The sequence below is a fragment of the Sparus aurata genome, chromosome 3, assembly GCF_900880675.1.
Source record: "Sparus aurata chromosome 3, fSpaAur1.1, whole genome shotgun sequence".
Taxonomy (NCBI): domain Eukaryota; kingdom Metazoa; phylum Chordata; class Actinopteri; order Spariformes; family Sparidae; genus Sparus; species Sparus aurata.
Window position 1 is genome coordinate 30,921,991 of NC_044189.1, and position 16,022 is coordinate 30,938,012.

The 16,022-nt window shown below is 39.4% G+C and overlaps 2 protein-coding genes across 7 annotated transcripts in view; one reads left to right on the plus strand and one right to left on the minus strand.

The window, feature by feature from the left end:
• Positions 1-337: 337 nt before the first annotated feature.
• bzw2 (basic leucine zipper and W2 domains 2) overlaps positions 338-16,022 on the minus strand; it is a 78,721-nt gene continuing 63,036 nt past the window's right edge. For 4 of the 6 annotated variants that reach the window (XM_030412913.1, XM_030412911.1, XM_030412914.1 and 1 more), the window contains 7 exons: positions 10,912-11,047; positions 9,890-9,999; positions 7,283-7,453; positions 6,998-7,144; positions 1,653-1,791; positions 1,382-1,504; positions 338-633 (listed from right to left, as the gene is read on the minus strand). In XM_030412913.1, the coding sequence (XP_030268773.1) occupies positions 605-633; positions 1,382-1,504; positions 1,653-1,791; positions 6,998-7,144; positions 7,283-7,453; positions 9,890-9,999; positions 10,912-11,047 (855 nt within the window). In that variant the 3' untranslated portion in view covers positions 338-604. Of the gene's footprint in view, positions 634-1,381; positions 1,505-1,652; positions 1,792-6,997; positions 7,145-7,282; positions 7,454-9,889; positions 10,000-10,911; positions 11,048-12,351; positions 12,638-12,918; positions 12,994-16,022 lie in introns of those variants that run through there. The other 2 variants (XM_030412915.1, XM_030412910.1) reach the window with 2 other exon arrangements.
• Positions 13,046-15,892, plus strand: LOC115579399 (uncharacterized). The gene is made up of 3 exons (XM_030412917.1): positions 13,046-13,568; positions 14,168-14,279; positions 14,760-15,892. The coding sequence occupies exons 1-3, from the start codon at positions 13,411-13,413 to the stop codon at positions 15,285-15,287; spliced, it is 798 nt and encodes a 265-aa protein (XP_030268777.1). The 5' UTR covers positions 13,046-13,410; the 3' UTR covers positions 15,288-15,892.

Below are 16,022 nucleotides of genomic sequence, written 5' to 3' on the forward strand. Positions count from 1 at the left end.
GTCTATGCTACAGTGTTTAATTTCTTCTAATTGTGTGCCACAGACACAGTTACCTCTCTGTTGAAAAGTTCAGTGACAGTCTGAGGGATGTAACTGAAATGCTGGTGCCAGACAAAAGTAAAGATAGAGATAAATAAAAGATACAGCAAAAGTAAACTTTAAATGACTGTTTTTGTGGTGAACCAGTGTATCTCTCGCCTTCACAATATCAGTATGTTATTTGTAGCAATGAAGAATGAAATCAATGTTATGCATGTACTGAAGGTTACAATTGAAAAGCTCCCTCTGTGAATGGATTTGTGTTTAACTAATGGAGAAATGGAGCACGTACGCATAGACATATAAAACCAGTTTATTAATAAAAGGACGAGTATTGCCAAGTTACATCCATTTGACCTGTTAAAACTCTACTGCAAAAGGTCATGCTCCTATCTCTAGTTTTCAGACTTGTTGGTTACCTGATGGAGGGCAGAGGTTCTGTGGTTGCTGGTGTTTGAGTGCCCCCGTCTTAGCCCAGATGGACTCTACACAACATGTTAACTAGCTGCTACATTGTCATACAGGCCACAGGACACAGAGCACAAGGCCTCCTGCTGCTCCTCCTCTAGCCCTCCTCCCCCTCTGACTCTGACTCTGTGTGCAGGAAGAAAAGACAGCTTCAGACAACAGCTCCATCTGATGGTTACTTATTAGTCACTCATTACTCAATACTCTGTTTTGTGCTTCAAAATTAGCATAAATCACAAATAGTAAATATGATTTCATCCATAAATGATTAAATCACAAAGTCATATTTTTTCAATGTTTTTTGTTTTTACTTTTAAACAAGTGAAAAATCGGCCAATAACTTTTCTTTCAATATATTGAATTGTGAAGGAATTAAATGTCCAATGGCGTTTTCAACTTGATAAAAAGTGATTCAGGAATAACTGTTAAATCCTATAAATCTCAGAAAGCCTGGCAGGTAAAAAGAGCATTTTCAACTCAATAAGGTGTAAGACACTTTTATTTGATTTCTTAGTAACATTTTTCTTGTACACTTTTTTTGCTGACTGATAAATACATCTGTCTAATCCAGTGGATGTTAGGCACCCAAGGTATATTCTGTTTTATGGGCCTGGGCCTATACATAGTTAAAGCCTGACTTTTAATACTGCTTTTAATAATGCTATCCAAGTATATATTAAATCATAATTTAAAAACAAAACAAAACAAAAATAAGGAAGTATCTTTATCTGTAGAATATACCCTTAGAGCAGAAATCGTTAAACTTTATTAAATATCTATCCATGAATGTCCATGTTTGGTTGCAGTACTAACAAACACCCCTGACAGGTGTAGAGAACATGAAATAAATAATAATAAGTAATATTGTTATTGCCTTCTTCAGCACTCTGGAGCCACTCGACAAACTTCTTCATCTGTTCCAAGAAGACACTCTTCCCTTTGGCACCATGGGCAACTTTGTACCACTTCAAGATGGCCTCCTCACTAAGGACATCAGCTATGTTTAAAGAGAGAAACATTCAGTTCAGCAAGCTTTAAAATTCTGCTCATGGACACACAACACACAACACACCTGGAAAGAAACATAAGGACCAAAGATGCAGGAGGGTACAACTGAGATACTTGATGCAGTACATGATGCTGACCTTTGTAGAAGAGCACCACTATCTTTGAGAAGGACTTCATGAAGTGGATGTTGTCATAGCAGTACTCCTGGATCTTCAGGAGCAGCACAAGCTCAGACTGCCCCTGAGTGCTGAATACTGCCAGCAGAGGAGCATAGTGCTGACAAAGAGCATAAACATAGTCACACACTGAACACCTGAAGTCTCATTTACAACAGTCATTTTAATCCCATTTTTAATACCAAGGCTAACTGTAAATCTGATACAAAAACCCAAATTAATGCCAATACTAAAAATAATATTTATACCAAAACCAAAGCTGGGGGTAGTGTGCTGAGATGTCACTGACAGAGACAACCATTCACATTTACAATTCCACCATAGGGAATAAGAATTTGCCAGTTAACCTAACCTACATGTTTTGGACTATGGTGGGAGATATCTATTAATACTAAACTAATATCAAGTAAACACATAGCCTTTAATGTAGCAAAATGTGGCAACACTTTTAGTTTAAATACAGTACATTTCCCAGTGGCCCTCATGTAGCATCAATGTTGTAAGCCTGTTCCTTAGGAGGATGTAATGTAGCTTCAGACTTTCAGCAAAGGTAATAAGGTGTTGTTATAGCTCAATTACTTCAAATGAAGACTAGCTTGTATCTTCACTTGGTCCAAAATAGCTTTTCCAATACCTGCAATAGCACTGCTAATGCCTGTATGGAAGCCTATGGCAATATGGTGGCTAGAACATTATGTTTGTACTGATGTGTTAAAACACGTGCTATGGATTAGTCAAAATTCTAGATTTGTCCATACATATTGCTTTTGAATGAATATTTTAAACTGTTTCTATACTCATTGTCTGCCGTACATATGCACACACAGGTATCAGCTGTGCTTACTTGCTGTCACACACACACACACACACACACACACACACACACACACACACACACACGAGATGAGTATGAAGTTAGTAAAAGTAATGTTGTAGGAGTGGATCCAACAGTGTAGTGTGTTTACAGTTTGGACCACTTTCTGTGAATAAATGCTAACACTCCTCAGAACGGAAGCTGAGCAGTATCACAAACTAATTAAGGTGACGGTTGTAAGCCGCATAGTTAGCAAGAACCTTGAGTGACAGGCCAATACTTTTCAAGGCATTTATTGTCGTTAGAAATTCCAGTATTGTAACAACACTGATAAAGATCCTGAAATCCTGTTCGCTAAACATTAAATTCATCTTAATCTATGATTGTAGGAATCTTGTAACACTTCGGTATAATGGTTGTTATCTTTCAATAAATGATGAGAACAATTATAACAGTGTGAAGCCAATACAGTGATGGAATGAAACTAAGTACTTCCAATTTTTAATTACTTGTACTTTGAGTATTCTTAATTTTCTGCCACTTTCTACTAGACTAATTTTTGGAGGCAAATATTTTACTTTTTGCTCAATTATCTTTACTTGATAATTTTAGTTACTTTACAGATTATATACTGCATCATAATCACCGTAACTAAGAAGAAGACACTGATTCTGATAATCACAAAAATAATGAATTTTGGAACAGATAATCATAACATTAATCATAATATTTTTTGCTTTGTAATTTATGTTATTGGATGTCGCTGTTTGTAATTGGCTCCAATGTTATAAATAGGAACTAACCTTTTGCCCGGGCAGGTGTTTCCGCTTTGACAGGTAAATAGTTTCTGACCGCTAACACAGACGCACACGCTCACGCTGTGGCTGAAGCTGAGACATGTTGCTAAATTGATGTTATTTTTGTTTCGTTTACAAAGGAGGGGTTTTAAGTTTGATCTTTGAATGAACACACACAATGGACAATAAAGGGATAGTGTTCAATACAGAAACTGTGTCGAAGCGTGGATCAATCACAAGCTAGTTAATTAGTGTGCCAATTAAATAATCTGGCAGGAAGCAACTCAGTAGCTTTAAGTGTTGGCTTAGCTCCAGAGGTGGATAGTAACTTAAGTAGTTTTTTTGAGGATCTGTATTTTACTTTACTTTTACTTTTACTCTACTACATTTAAAAGTTAAAAAATATACTTTTACTTCGTTACTTTGACGTTTGCCACCTCTTTACACGTTACAAATTAAAATAGACATATAGTTAATCATCAAAGGATTATCTGGAACGGGCGAGAGGACACCTTCACCTGAAAGTGACATAAGAGAACAAGGGGATAACCATTTTTGGTTGTTTTGCTTCTTTTTATGCATACCATAAATTACCAAATAATATCCGGGTTTCAATTAACCACAGGATCCACTTTAAACGCCGGGTGCAGGTGTATATTTTGATAAATAACCGCCGGTTCCAAATAAATGCCGGGTCTAATTTTATTTTTTTTAACTCGAGGAAGAATACGACCTCAAGAGAGTGAGAAATTGGCGAAAAAATAAAACTGAGCTTCAGCGTCTGTCCAAGGAGGACAGCAACAGGGCCAGGCTGCCTGGTGGAGGGAGGAAGAAGGCTAGCGAGGAGCTTGAGATAAACATGCGGATATGAGTTATCTGCAAACAGGCACGCCACGAGAGACTGTCCCGCACAGTGATCAGGGCGACGGCGAAACAAATGTATGCCACTGTGAGTGACAGCAGAGATGAGGAGTTTGCAGCGAGTGCTGGTTGGCTGAATCGTTTCCTCTGCCACAACAACTTCACTTGCAGAAGACAACTATTGCCCAGAGGGATGCCAGAATTCACAGAGAAGCTGGTGAAGTTTGTCACATTTTCATCCCGGATTTTTGTGAGGAAGGAATTAAATGCCTGGACCAAATTGCCGCCTGGTCTGTTAAGTGATTGAAACAAATAAACGCCCTGGCTATTATTTGGTATTTTACAGTACTCTAAAAATACTCTGTACTTTACTCATTCTTGTAGTAAACTATCAAAAGTAAATTTTTTCACAAGATACTTAAGTACATTTAATGTGAGCTACTTTAAGACTTTTACTCAAGTAATTTTCTTATGGGTGACTTTTACTTTTACCAAAGTCATTTTCAGTTATGGTACTTTTACTTTTACTTAGTTATTTTTTTCAAGTACTTTATGCACCTCTGCTTAGCTCCTATACATAGTATACAGTATAATCATACATGTAAATATGTGTATACATTACATTTTAGATGCACTTTTGATGCTTGCATTTACTGGCAGAAAATGACTACTTACAATTAACATTAGATACTTTAAGAGAATAACTCAATTACTACTCGTATGGGAGACTTTCACTTTAACCAAAGAACTATTTCACTGTCTTTAGTTTTACTCAAGAATGACTTTTTATACTCTCGCCAATACTTATACCAACACCAACCAAAAGCAAAAACTAGATGCTTTGCATAGTACAGAACAGATGTGCGTTTATCTTAAAGGTCCAGTGTGTAGGATTTAGTGGCATTGCAACCAACTGATCTAAGGTATAGAAACATGAGTCCTAGTTTAAAGTGATTATAAACTGATAATTAAGAATATTCTGCCTTTAGATCTCTGTAAGTCCAACATACTGGGCCTTTACTCAACCGTTACCTCTGCTATCCACATGTAACCACAAGTGTATATTACACTTCCACTCGATTTTCCTCTGTTTTACCGCAAAACCACAGTGTTTGTGTGCTGGGCCTACACAGCAGTACTGGGCCTGAATGGATCCTCTGTGACAGATGCAGGACAGAAGCTGCTGCTGCTATGCTAACAGGCTGCTGTCACTAACAAACTTCCTGTATGGCTATTTAGATAACATTTGACACTGTTTTATTTGTATCAACAAAACGTGTCAGTTATTGAAATTATAAAATAATATCTGGATGAATATCAGGGTTAAAGATACAGTCTGGAATCATGAGAAAAAAGTGGACTTAGCCAGAATATTTGAATGAGCACAGCTCCCAGGTCCTTCCTTCTTCATCTCTGCTGCTGCAGCCCTGCCTTCTAAGCCCCTCCCACAGAGGAGCCTGCCGTGCACGAGCAGGCTTGTAACCACGGTAACAGGACACCAGATAACCAAGATGGCGCATTCAAAATAACAACAAAATAAGCCCTGATTGTTCTATTTCTGACCAATACAACTAAATTACAATGACGAGTGCCTCATGCCAATCACTGTAGATATCTCGAGTAACAAACAATATTCCTCACATCGGGGTAGATGGAGTTACCAGGTAATCATTACCTGGTGCAACATTTTTGCGATTGCTGCCTTTCTGAAGCATGAGTAACATTATTTCTCCAAACCAATTCAACCACTTCAGAGCGTCCTGAACACAAACTAATGTTATAACTGCCTGGTCACTTGAAAGACACTTTTGCTAACCAGTAGCCATAAAGACTAAGCTAAACACTGGAGTTAGCATACAAGCTGACGAGCCAGATTCACCAACAAGCTACGTAGCTCGACTGCAACATTGGCGATATACGCTATGAAAAATAGAATGAAACAAATATCAAGCAGGGGTCCTTACTTGTCCAGCAGAAAAGCGGTCAACTCTGCGTCACTCTTGAGTCCTTACAAATCCTGCAGCTCCCTCCATCTCTGAAATGACGCTCCGATATTTATCCTAGGTTTTTTTCTGTCTCAGCGCAATTCTTTGTTTTTACACTGCTTTTCTTCTTCATTCTTCTTTTTTCTTTCCTTTGACATGGGCAATGGTGGGGCACTTTTCTGCTGTTGTCTCTCCGCCATTGTTTTATTGTGCAGCACTCTTATTAACTTAAGACAAAAAAAGGAGTTCGACGGGAGCTCGAACAAAACACGTTTTACTCCATCGCCAGCCCAAGCACCCCTGCCTCTCCGCCATTGTTTACAGTTTGAGTTTGAGCTTGAACCAGGTTCATCTGACCAGGTGAGAGCAGGCACTGCGCCTTGCAAATGGGCCACTGGGTGGTCCCACAGACAGTGGATTTTTACACAGCTGACCTGTATCTTATTCTACTGTCTGATCATAATGACAGTGTTAGCAAACATAACAAATAATAGTCCACGGGATACAGCTTTAATACAGACAAAACAAAATTGATACAACAAGGGGTGGAAACCAGAACTCACGTGGCAAGGTGGCCAAATCATCGATCATAGTGACCAGCAACGTTACCAAGGGCACTATCTGATGTTGTAACATTGGGTAGTAAAAACTTGCATATTACACCTTTAAAATACATGCCTTATAGCTGTTTCCTGTTCATTTTGAAGCTGGAGCACACAGAATTTTTGAACAGCCTCTAAAAACGGCCTCTGTCAGAAGCTCTATTGACTGCAGTGGAAAGAATGTATGAGCTGATGTGGGACACTTTCTTGTACTGTGCAGCACTGTGATCAGCTGTGTGTGACCTACCTTGAGGTGCTTCAGAGCCTGTTCAGTGACCAGCTCCTCCTTCTTGTTCCACTCCACAGCGTTCATCAGGCAGGTCCACAATAACCCAATCACAGCTTGCTCCTGCAGCTCGTTCCTCTTCATCTCCTCCTTCAGATACACCACAATCTGAACACACACACACAAACACACACACACACACACACACACACACACACACACACACGCACACACACACACACACAGAGTAAGGCCCAGCTCAAACTGTGATGACACTGACTTTATGACTCCAACAGCAGTCTGTACTTCTCTGATGGGGCATTGCTGGGACAGGCGCTCCTGCAGTTCTTTCTGCAGCTCTTTACGGGTTCCCAGGCTTTGCTGCACACGCAGGAAGTCCGACAGCTCCTTGAGGCCAGCTTCGTTGAAGTACTTGGAGAAATGCTCCACATTCTGCTTGCTAGTAGGAAACAGCTCCTGAGGTCGACATGGGTGAAAACAAAACAAAATAAATTCCATTGCTTGAGGGGAAAAAATAACAACTCATCTGCTGGAAGAAAGGACAAACAGAAACTACATAGATAGATAGTGTGGAAATATGTGCGGTTGTATAAGTATTGTACTTCTTACTCGCTCACTAATATATTTCATAACTTTCATTACTAAAACCTTGCAGATGATATGCTGCATCAGAGCCAAATTAGAAGAGTTTTTTTTTAAAATACATTTATTTTATTGGAAACCAGAAATAAAAACATAAAAAAAACAGATACTGACAATCAGAAAAAAAGGCTGAATATCGGATCTAGTCAGCCCATAGTATACCCTGTAAACATTTGTATACATTTATGTTTATCTTACTCTTACTTGTACTTTGATACTTAAATACACTTCGGTCAGGAAAAATACGTTTAATATTGAAAACTTTGTGACTTTCATAGACACCTTTATTAAGCAGTAGACAGATAGGAAATATGGGAGAGAGAGGGGGATGTGACATGCAGCAAAGGACCTCCAGCCGGAATCGAACCGGGGTCAGCTGCGTCTATGGCATGCGCTCCAACCACTTGACCACCTGCGCGCTGTGACTTTCACTTTTACCAAAATGACAATCAAACAATATCTTTAAATTTTTTTATTTTTATTTTTATTTATTTTTTTTACTTTTGGGTACTTATCAGAGCATGTTAACACTTAATTACTTTTTTGTTATCATTGACAATGACAGTGACCATAGCACCTACACAAAGTCAAACATCGACAGGAGGAAGTGGTTTCCTGAAAGAAGAATACAAGACTGAGGAATGTGATTGACAGGGCATAGAAAAGGACTCAGAGGAAAGGAAGAAATCCAATCAAAAGTCAAACATAATGTAGATTACATTAGAGAGGCAGAAGAGAGTAGATTAACTGGCATCATGCAAAGGCTTACGGAAGAGGATTAGGGCCACATGTGAATTTTTTTTTTGTTCTGACTTTAAAGTCAGAATTCTGAGATTAAAGTCAGAATTCAGAGAATAAAGTCAGAAGTCTGCACATGACTTTATTCTCAGAATTCTGACTTTCTTCTCAGAATTCTGACTTTTTTCTCAGAATTCTGACTTTAATCTCAGAATTCTGAGAAAAAAGTCAGAATTCTGACTTTAATCTAAGAATTCTGACTTTAAAGTCAGAACTAAGAAAAAAAATCACATGTGGCCCTAATCCTCTTCCGTAAAGGCTCCACTTGCTGCCTGAGGTTTATTTTTACTACTGAACCAACAGCACTTACGTGCAGAAGGATCAATTCTATAGAACCAATCACAATGTTTGCTAACAAAAAACCCTGTCATGTCCACATTTACATACAATTTGATTTACATCTTACATTATTTTATTTCAAAGTGTATACATTTAATTCATCTAAAATGCACGTATGGTGTTTATGATCTCATTAATTACAACACTTTCACTAACAAAAGTTTTGAGGCCTTATTTGCACTACCTATTGACAGACTTGCCAACCTTGAAGACCTAAAAAGAGGCATTCTGGTGTTTTCAAAAAATTAAAATAAAAAATAAAACTAATAAACACTGCAGCAGCATATTTATGTTGAATTATTTTCAATTGACTTTTATTTTGTGAAATAATGCCGAATAATTTGCACCTCCAACAAGAACTAACAATCATTAGATTTAATTAATTAATTAACCTTTTGCCCCTGCCCTTTACAGAATCTGTGCATGCCACTGAGTTTGTCAGCCTCTCAGAGTGACTGCCAACGGTGAGGAACAGAAGAATCAGCACAATAGATTTTACAAAATACAGGCCCATTTCTTTTAAAACTGTCTGAAACAAACAACAGGTATTCTTTCCAGAAAATCTGAAATTTGCTTGAGTACTTCTTTCTCTTTTTCTTTTCTCACTCACTGAGGAGTCACACAGGAGAAATGTGACCCCGGGTGGAAACTTGGAGTGGAAGATGAATAAAGGAATCTGCTGGGGAAATTGGAAGGGTTGGGAAGATGTCCATTGGGCCATCGACTAAAGAAAATAGTAATTAAATTCACCCAAAACTAGCATTTAGTCTGATCATTGGATATATGTTGCTGCTGGGATGATATGGTTAATCAAAGATGATAGAAAGCAACACAGTACATACAATAAGCAGAAACATCACAGATCACAAACTGTTTAAGCAGGTTGGCCAATTTGTCTAGACTCCACAATGCAAAAAAGCTTGCCTTTGCATAAATCTGGGCTGTCATAAAGTTGAAAGACAGAAGTATTTCATTAATTGGTGTCAGAGAAAACAGAGAAAAGGGTTGTCTCTGCATTCCAGCATTGGTTCCCTACATGATAACTCTCTGATGCTAATTCTAGAGAAACAGATGGAGCTCATCACCACACTCTGGTAATCCGATCTTTCTTACCAAAAGTCTTTTATCAAGGTTTGCTTTCCTCAATGATGACGTTACTGAATTGGCATCCTTCTCTGAGATCCATGCTTTGAACATCTTCACAGCAAAGGATGCAGATATCCCTGCAAAAAGTCAATTTGGAGAAACAATCTTTCCTCTTCAGTTAACAAAATATTTCTTTGAGGTACAGTCAAATCTAATGAAAGGAAGGTGCTCTCATTTCTGCACTATGACACACACATCTTATAAAACAATACCTTCAAGTAAAGAATTTTTTTCAAGATTTTCAATTTCTCTTTGGTGTGAAGCTACATTTTATTCACATCTGCTTTTCTTTTTTTTTCACTGTTCTGATCTATTATTGATTCCCAACAGTTCCTGTTTTCAGCAAGGGGACTAACAACGCTTTAGAGAAAGTGTTGAGTTTCGTTAGCGGTAGCTAACAGTGCTTAAAATAAAAAACAGCAGAGTAAGAGTAGCCTGGAAATAATTCATAAATGGAAACAGAATTCTTGTCAAAAAGAAAAGGTAGTGTGGCAGATTGGTGAACATGACTCTGTTGTTGGGCTATGGAAATGGATATTACTGCTGTCTTCGAGATAATAGGCAAAATGGATGAGGTCTTGAAGTCAAACTTACTTTTGAACAGGAGAAATCAGAAATAAAAACCTGCTTGTGACATACAGAATTATTTTTTCAAAATAAGTTCTAGCTCTGGTTCAGATGAGTTATATAAAGGCCCCTGACGAAATTTGAGAATTTATGGCATATTTTCTTTTTTGTGTGTATCTTTGGCTACCCCATCACCCACTTACATGAGTAGTTTCATATTTTAAAATCTTAATTAATTTGTCGGCTTAACATCAAATCAGCTCTAAAGAAATTTCCTCTTAGAAATTACACATTTGGGGCATTTATATTTATGTACAAATTCCACTATAAACGTCTTTCCATCTCTACTGGTCCCTGTTAGATATGCTATAAGGCAGCTATCATATCTGGAGAGTAGAGTAGTCGTAGAGTTGTATTTTCACCTTCTTTGACCACATTTTCAGTGAAGAGGCTGGTGATGATGGGAGGTGGCAGGGCACTGTTGGCCAGCAGGATTCCTGTCAGAATGGCTAGCTTGGTCTGCTCCGACTCACTGAAGGCTTTCAGGAAGAGCAGCAGCTACATAACATAGAGCAAACCAATACTAACACTGTAGACATGAAAACCATTTGAACATAGCATTCATTTATGCATTTGTCCCCTTGCAGACCCCTTCTTTTTCCATATCATATAAATTAACTACTGATTAGAAAATAGTTTTAATGTTGTAGCTTTTATATAATAAAATAATGCATTTTAGTGTCAGTTACCCTTCTTTGTCTTCCTCCTTCTGATTTTTTTTTCCCACAACAGTGCTGCTGGAGGCGAGGAAAAAAACTTGTACTTGAATTTACCTTAATTTTTTTCATTTTATGCTATTTTTATATTTTTCTTTTTTATTGAGTTTTCATTTTACAGAACACTGATTTTACACAGAACTTACAGTGAATCAAGAAGTCCATTCCTTGAATGAGCAGCAAATCCGCTTGTAGGTTTATATATATGAACACACACACACACACACACACACACACACACACACACACACACACACACACACACATATCTCTCGAGATCTATATATTAAACTGCCCAGTCTTATTAATCCTTAAAAACAATAAGAAGCATCTTAAGTTGAAAAAAAGGGCCCTCAGTGTAAACCAGTGGCGGCTGGCCAATAGATGGCGCTAGGGCACCGCCCCCCCTTGAGTCACAATAAATAAATACATACATAAATAAATAATATCAATAATAATAAATCATACAAATTGTTAATATCTGTTTGTTTGACATTTGGGATACACCCAGTAATATGTGTAAAATATGATAGAAAATCATCCGTGCAAGATATATCCTTTTCCTACACGTCTCCTGTCATGCTTCTGCAGCTCTGGGGCGATGGAGAAATCGCCCAGAGGAGGCGGGTCTGTGTAACTGTTTAACCAATTGCTAATTTAAGATATGAACGCATGACATAACATTTAGCCAATCAGCGTCCTCAAATCCCTTTCGCTATGGGCGACAATTTTATCGCCCCAAGCGAGCTTGCTAAGGTCAGGGCTAGTCCGTACGACGCCATTTTTACAAAGCCAAAATGGCGAGCACTAGCGCTACTGCAGGACCCAACCCGAACTCGGTAAAATCTCTTGTTCAAGAGCCGTTTGAGAGGAGAACTTTGGCGGAAAAGCTACGGGTGAAAGAGCTGGGACCAGAACAACCTGACAGCAGGCCAGCGAAAAAGGGAGGTCGTACATGAGAGGCTTCTCTCGGAGCTGGTACACCAGAAAGGCATGGCTAGCCGGGTGCGGTCATGCTAATGCCTTATTTTGCTTTCCTTGCTTGCTTTTCAAAACAACGGGGACAGATCCAGCATGGACAGTTACCGGAGTGAGGGATATGAAGCACCTGTCCGAGAAAGTAAGGAAACATGAGAACACCAGGGCACACATGGATAGTTCTGTCAAGCTAGCCATGTTAGGGAGAGTGAACATCGCTACGCAGCTGGACGACGGCCACAGAATGGCTGTCAGGAAACACAACGAGGAGGTGGATAAAAACAGGCACATTTTATCCAAAATAATTGATTGTGTTAAGTTTTGTGGGGCTTTTGAGTTGGCGTTGCGTGGGCATGATGAGAGTGACTCCTCGGACAACCCTGGCATTTTCAGGGGACTGGTGGATTTTGTTGCCTCCCTCGACAGTGTGCTGGAGGAGCACCTTAAGACAGCTACCGTTTTTAAAGGCACGTCAAAGACCATACAAAACGAGCTGTTGGACTGTATGCTTTCAGTGCTAAAGGAGTACATTCTGGAGGAAGTAAAGAGCGCCGAATTTATCGCCATTCAAGCCGACGAGACGACTGACATTTCCACCCACTGTCAGCTGGTGCTGGTGCTACGCTATGTCGACGCAAACAGTCACATCCAAGAGCGGTTTTTCGAGTTCATTACCATCCAGAATGCAACCGCCGACACCATCGCCACAGCGCTTCTGGAGAGGCTAAGCACCATACTCCCAGATGGACAAAAGGCCAAACTTGTTGCCCAAGCTTACGACGGAGCTAGTGTGATGAGGGGAGCCACCGGCGGAGTGCAGCGTAAGATAATGGATGTGTACAAACATGCTCACTACGTCCACTGCTATGCGCACCAGCTGAACCTCATCATGCACCAGGCAACATCACACATTCCCAGAATCGGCCCTTTTTTCCGACCTCGCAGGATTTTCTGCCTTCTTCTCCAGGTCACCAGGGTGAACCACCGTGCTTGACCAAGTGGTTGCACATAGACTTCCCAGAGCCTCGCCAACACGGTGGAACTTCCACAGTCGCGCTGTTAACACTGTACGAGCACAAGGATGACCTCTTCAAGTGTTTCCAGACCATCAGAGACTCTGGGAACTTTGATCCCGCAACTGTCAGAGAGGCTGGGGGCTTTGTGAGGATGCTTGAAGACGAGGCTTTCTGTTTTTTCCTGGCATTGTTCCACAAGATCATGCCTAATGTGGACATGCTGTTCAACCAGCTGCAGAAGAGGAACATCGACCCTGTCTTCATTAAAGCACTTGTCCAGAGGTTCACAGACAGCATGCTAGCGATCAGGTAAATAACTATTTTTACTATTGGCTGATAAAGCGGTTGTTGTTAGAAAGATGAGTTGCTCCTTTCCAACAGTGTAAAACCATAAATGTGCCTTGTCATCATAGTGAATGATTATCATATAGCACATCACAATTATATTTGTTTTAATATTTTAAAAGGAAAGATTAGAGACAGTCAGATTCAGATAATAATGTAGGTAAAGTAGTTATTAATCACAGTTTGTAATAACAGACTTATTCAGATGTCCACCAGGTCAGTTTCCAGAAGAGGCCTAGTTGTTGAAGATTGAAGATGAACTTTATTGTCATTCAGACTACAATTTACACAGGACAAGTTCATGCAGAGCATAATTGCTCTGCATCCACCTCACAAATGTAATGAAAAAATGCTATTAAAAAAAAAAAAACTGACACAAGTAAAAAATACTAAGTTAATTATGTACATCACAGGTTAAAATCAGTTACTAGACATAGCCTGTTAGTGTTAGTCCATGAGAGTGTGTATATGTGACTCAGTGCATGTGTGTGTTGAGGGGGGGTGACTGGGAGTTAAGGAGTTTGATGGTAAATTAACAACTTAAACTTTATTTTTTGGATCAGGGCTTCCATTTCCTCTCAGTGTGGGGACAGCGCATCAGACCAGCAGCAGCAGCAGCCCATAAAGCGACGGAGGATGCTGGGACCAGGAGAACAACAGAGGCTGGCTACAGAGGTGAGTTGTGATGTAATTGTTAGTGTTTTTAGGCCTGGTGGTGTGTAGTCTAGGATTGCATATTGCCACAACTGATTTCAGTCAAATGATGCAGCAGGCAGTCTGCAGTTTATATTTGCATTCATAGTTTTGCTCACTCAGTAGATTCCAGGTTTATGACAGAGCAGTCACAAGCAGCATGAACATTTTTTGTCATCCACACACAGAAAGGAATTCAGTGTATAAGGGATCCTCACATGTAACAGAAAAATATGTGGTTTATTTATTGAAATGCTCCTGTAGACCTTGTTTTGTTGTGGAAACCAATACGAAGTTAAAGATCAGGAGAAGTAAAGATACTGTAAAAGTGCAATTAGAAATAATGGTGTTGAAACCTTAGTAATCATGTACTTGACTTGGACATAGCCATGTGTTCAGTCAGAATTACTTTCATCAAAATAGCTTTCTTGCAAATGTAAGCAGATGATGTATCTTTTACAGGTATGTGATACCATCCTGGTGCATGCCAAGGAGCGGTTCTCCTTCACCCAGCACCTCATCAGCACGACACTGTTGCACGGAGAGTTGTTCCCACAACACAGTGTGAACTTCCCAGATACAGCGCTTGAAACAACAGTGAAGGCGTACCCCATGTTGAACAAGGCCAAGCTCAAAACAGAACTGTCCCTCATCTATGAGAACAGTGAGTTCAAGGCTTGCAGTGGAGCAGTGCCTCTGTTCCAGTTCTTCATGGAGAACAATCTTCAGAGCACTTTCACAGAGACTGTCAGCCTCCTCAAGATCCTCATCACCACACCCATGACAACAGCTGAATCCGAGAGATGCTTCTCTACTCTGAAGAGGATCAAGACCTTTCTGAGAAACACCATGACACAGGATCGCCTGAATGCTCTGGCTATGCTCTCCATGGAGAAAAAACTTGTTAGGGACATTCCTGACTTTAATAATAGAGTCATTGAGAAGTTTGCCACACAGAAGGAGAGAAGGGCAAAATTCCTGTACAAATAAGATGAGACACACACACACACACACACACACACAGACACACGCACGCACACACTACAGCCCTGACCACGTTTCTTTGTATATAGTTGACCTTAGCATAAGACATCAATCAGTAATGTATAGCACTCTATTCATTACTAATATTTTGTCTAAATGGTGTGTTTGTTGGTATTAATAATTACTGTATATGTTTCTCGGTCATCAATGATGCTTAACACTATTTCTATATTATACATACATCCTTTTATACAGTGTAAGATTTCCTAGAAACATTAAGTAAATCTAGATATAATTTCATGTTATTGTATATAGTCCTCTTTCCACTCTGTTCTCATGGAGTGCCTCTTGCGTTGGCTATTTTCTGCTAACGGCACTGTTTGATGTGCTCAACAGCCAGCTATCCACCTCTATCACAAGGGGGCACTGGTGTAAGTCAACAGCCTTTCCAGAAATATGTGTAGAAATAAATAATTCAATTGTTTACGAGTTCAATTACAAATGGAAAGCTTGTGTTCGTGCAATATGTTGTTTATGTTTTTGTTTTCGAATACCTCAATGCCTCAACTTTTTGATATTGGCATTAAATAATTGCTGACTAATCCACAGAGCACTGGTTTCCTGTAGTTTGTGCTCAATTGTATTGGGATGGTTACTGAAACTGACTGAAAATATCACAGCCCCACCTAGAATATTTTTCACCAGCCGCCACTGGTGTAAACAAAGCAGTTTTACACAAAA

Coding starts and splice junctions, on each gene's coding strand:
- LOC115579399 (XM_030412917.1), top strand. CDS start 13,411: ATGCTTGAAGACGAGGCTTTCTGTTTTTTCCTGGCATTGTTCCACAAG. Junction 13,569..14,167: donor GACAGCATGCTAGCGATCAG/GTAAATAACTAT, acceptor TTTTTGGATCAG/GGCTTCCATTTCCTCTCAGT. Junction 14,280..14,759: donor AACAGAGGCTGGCTACAGAG/GTGAGTTGTGAT, acceptor TATCTTTTACAG/GTATGTGATACCATCCTGGT.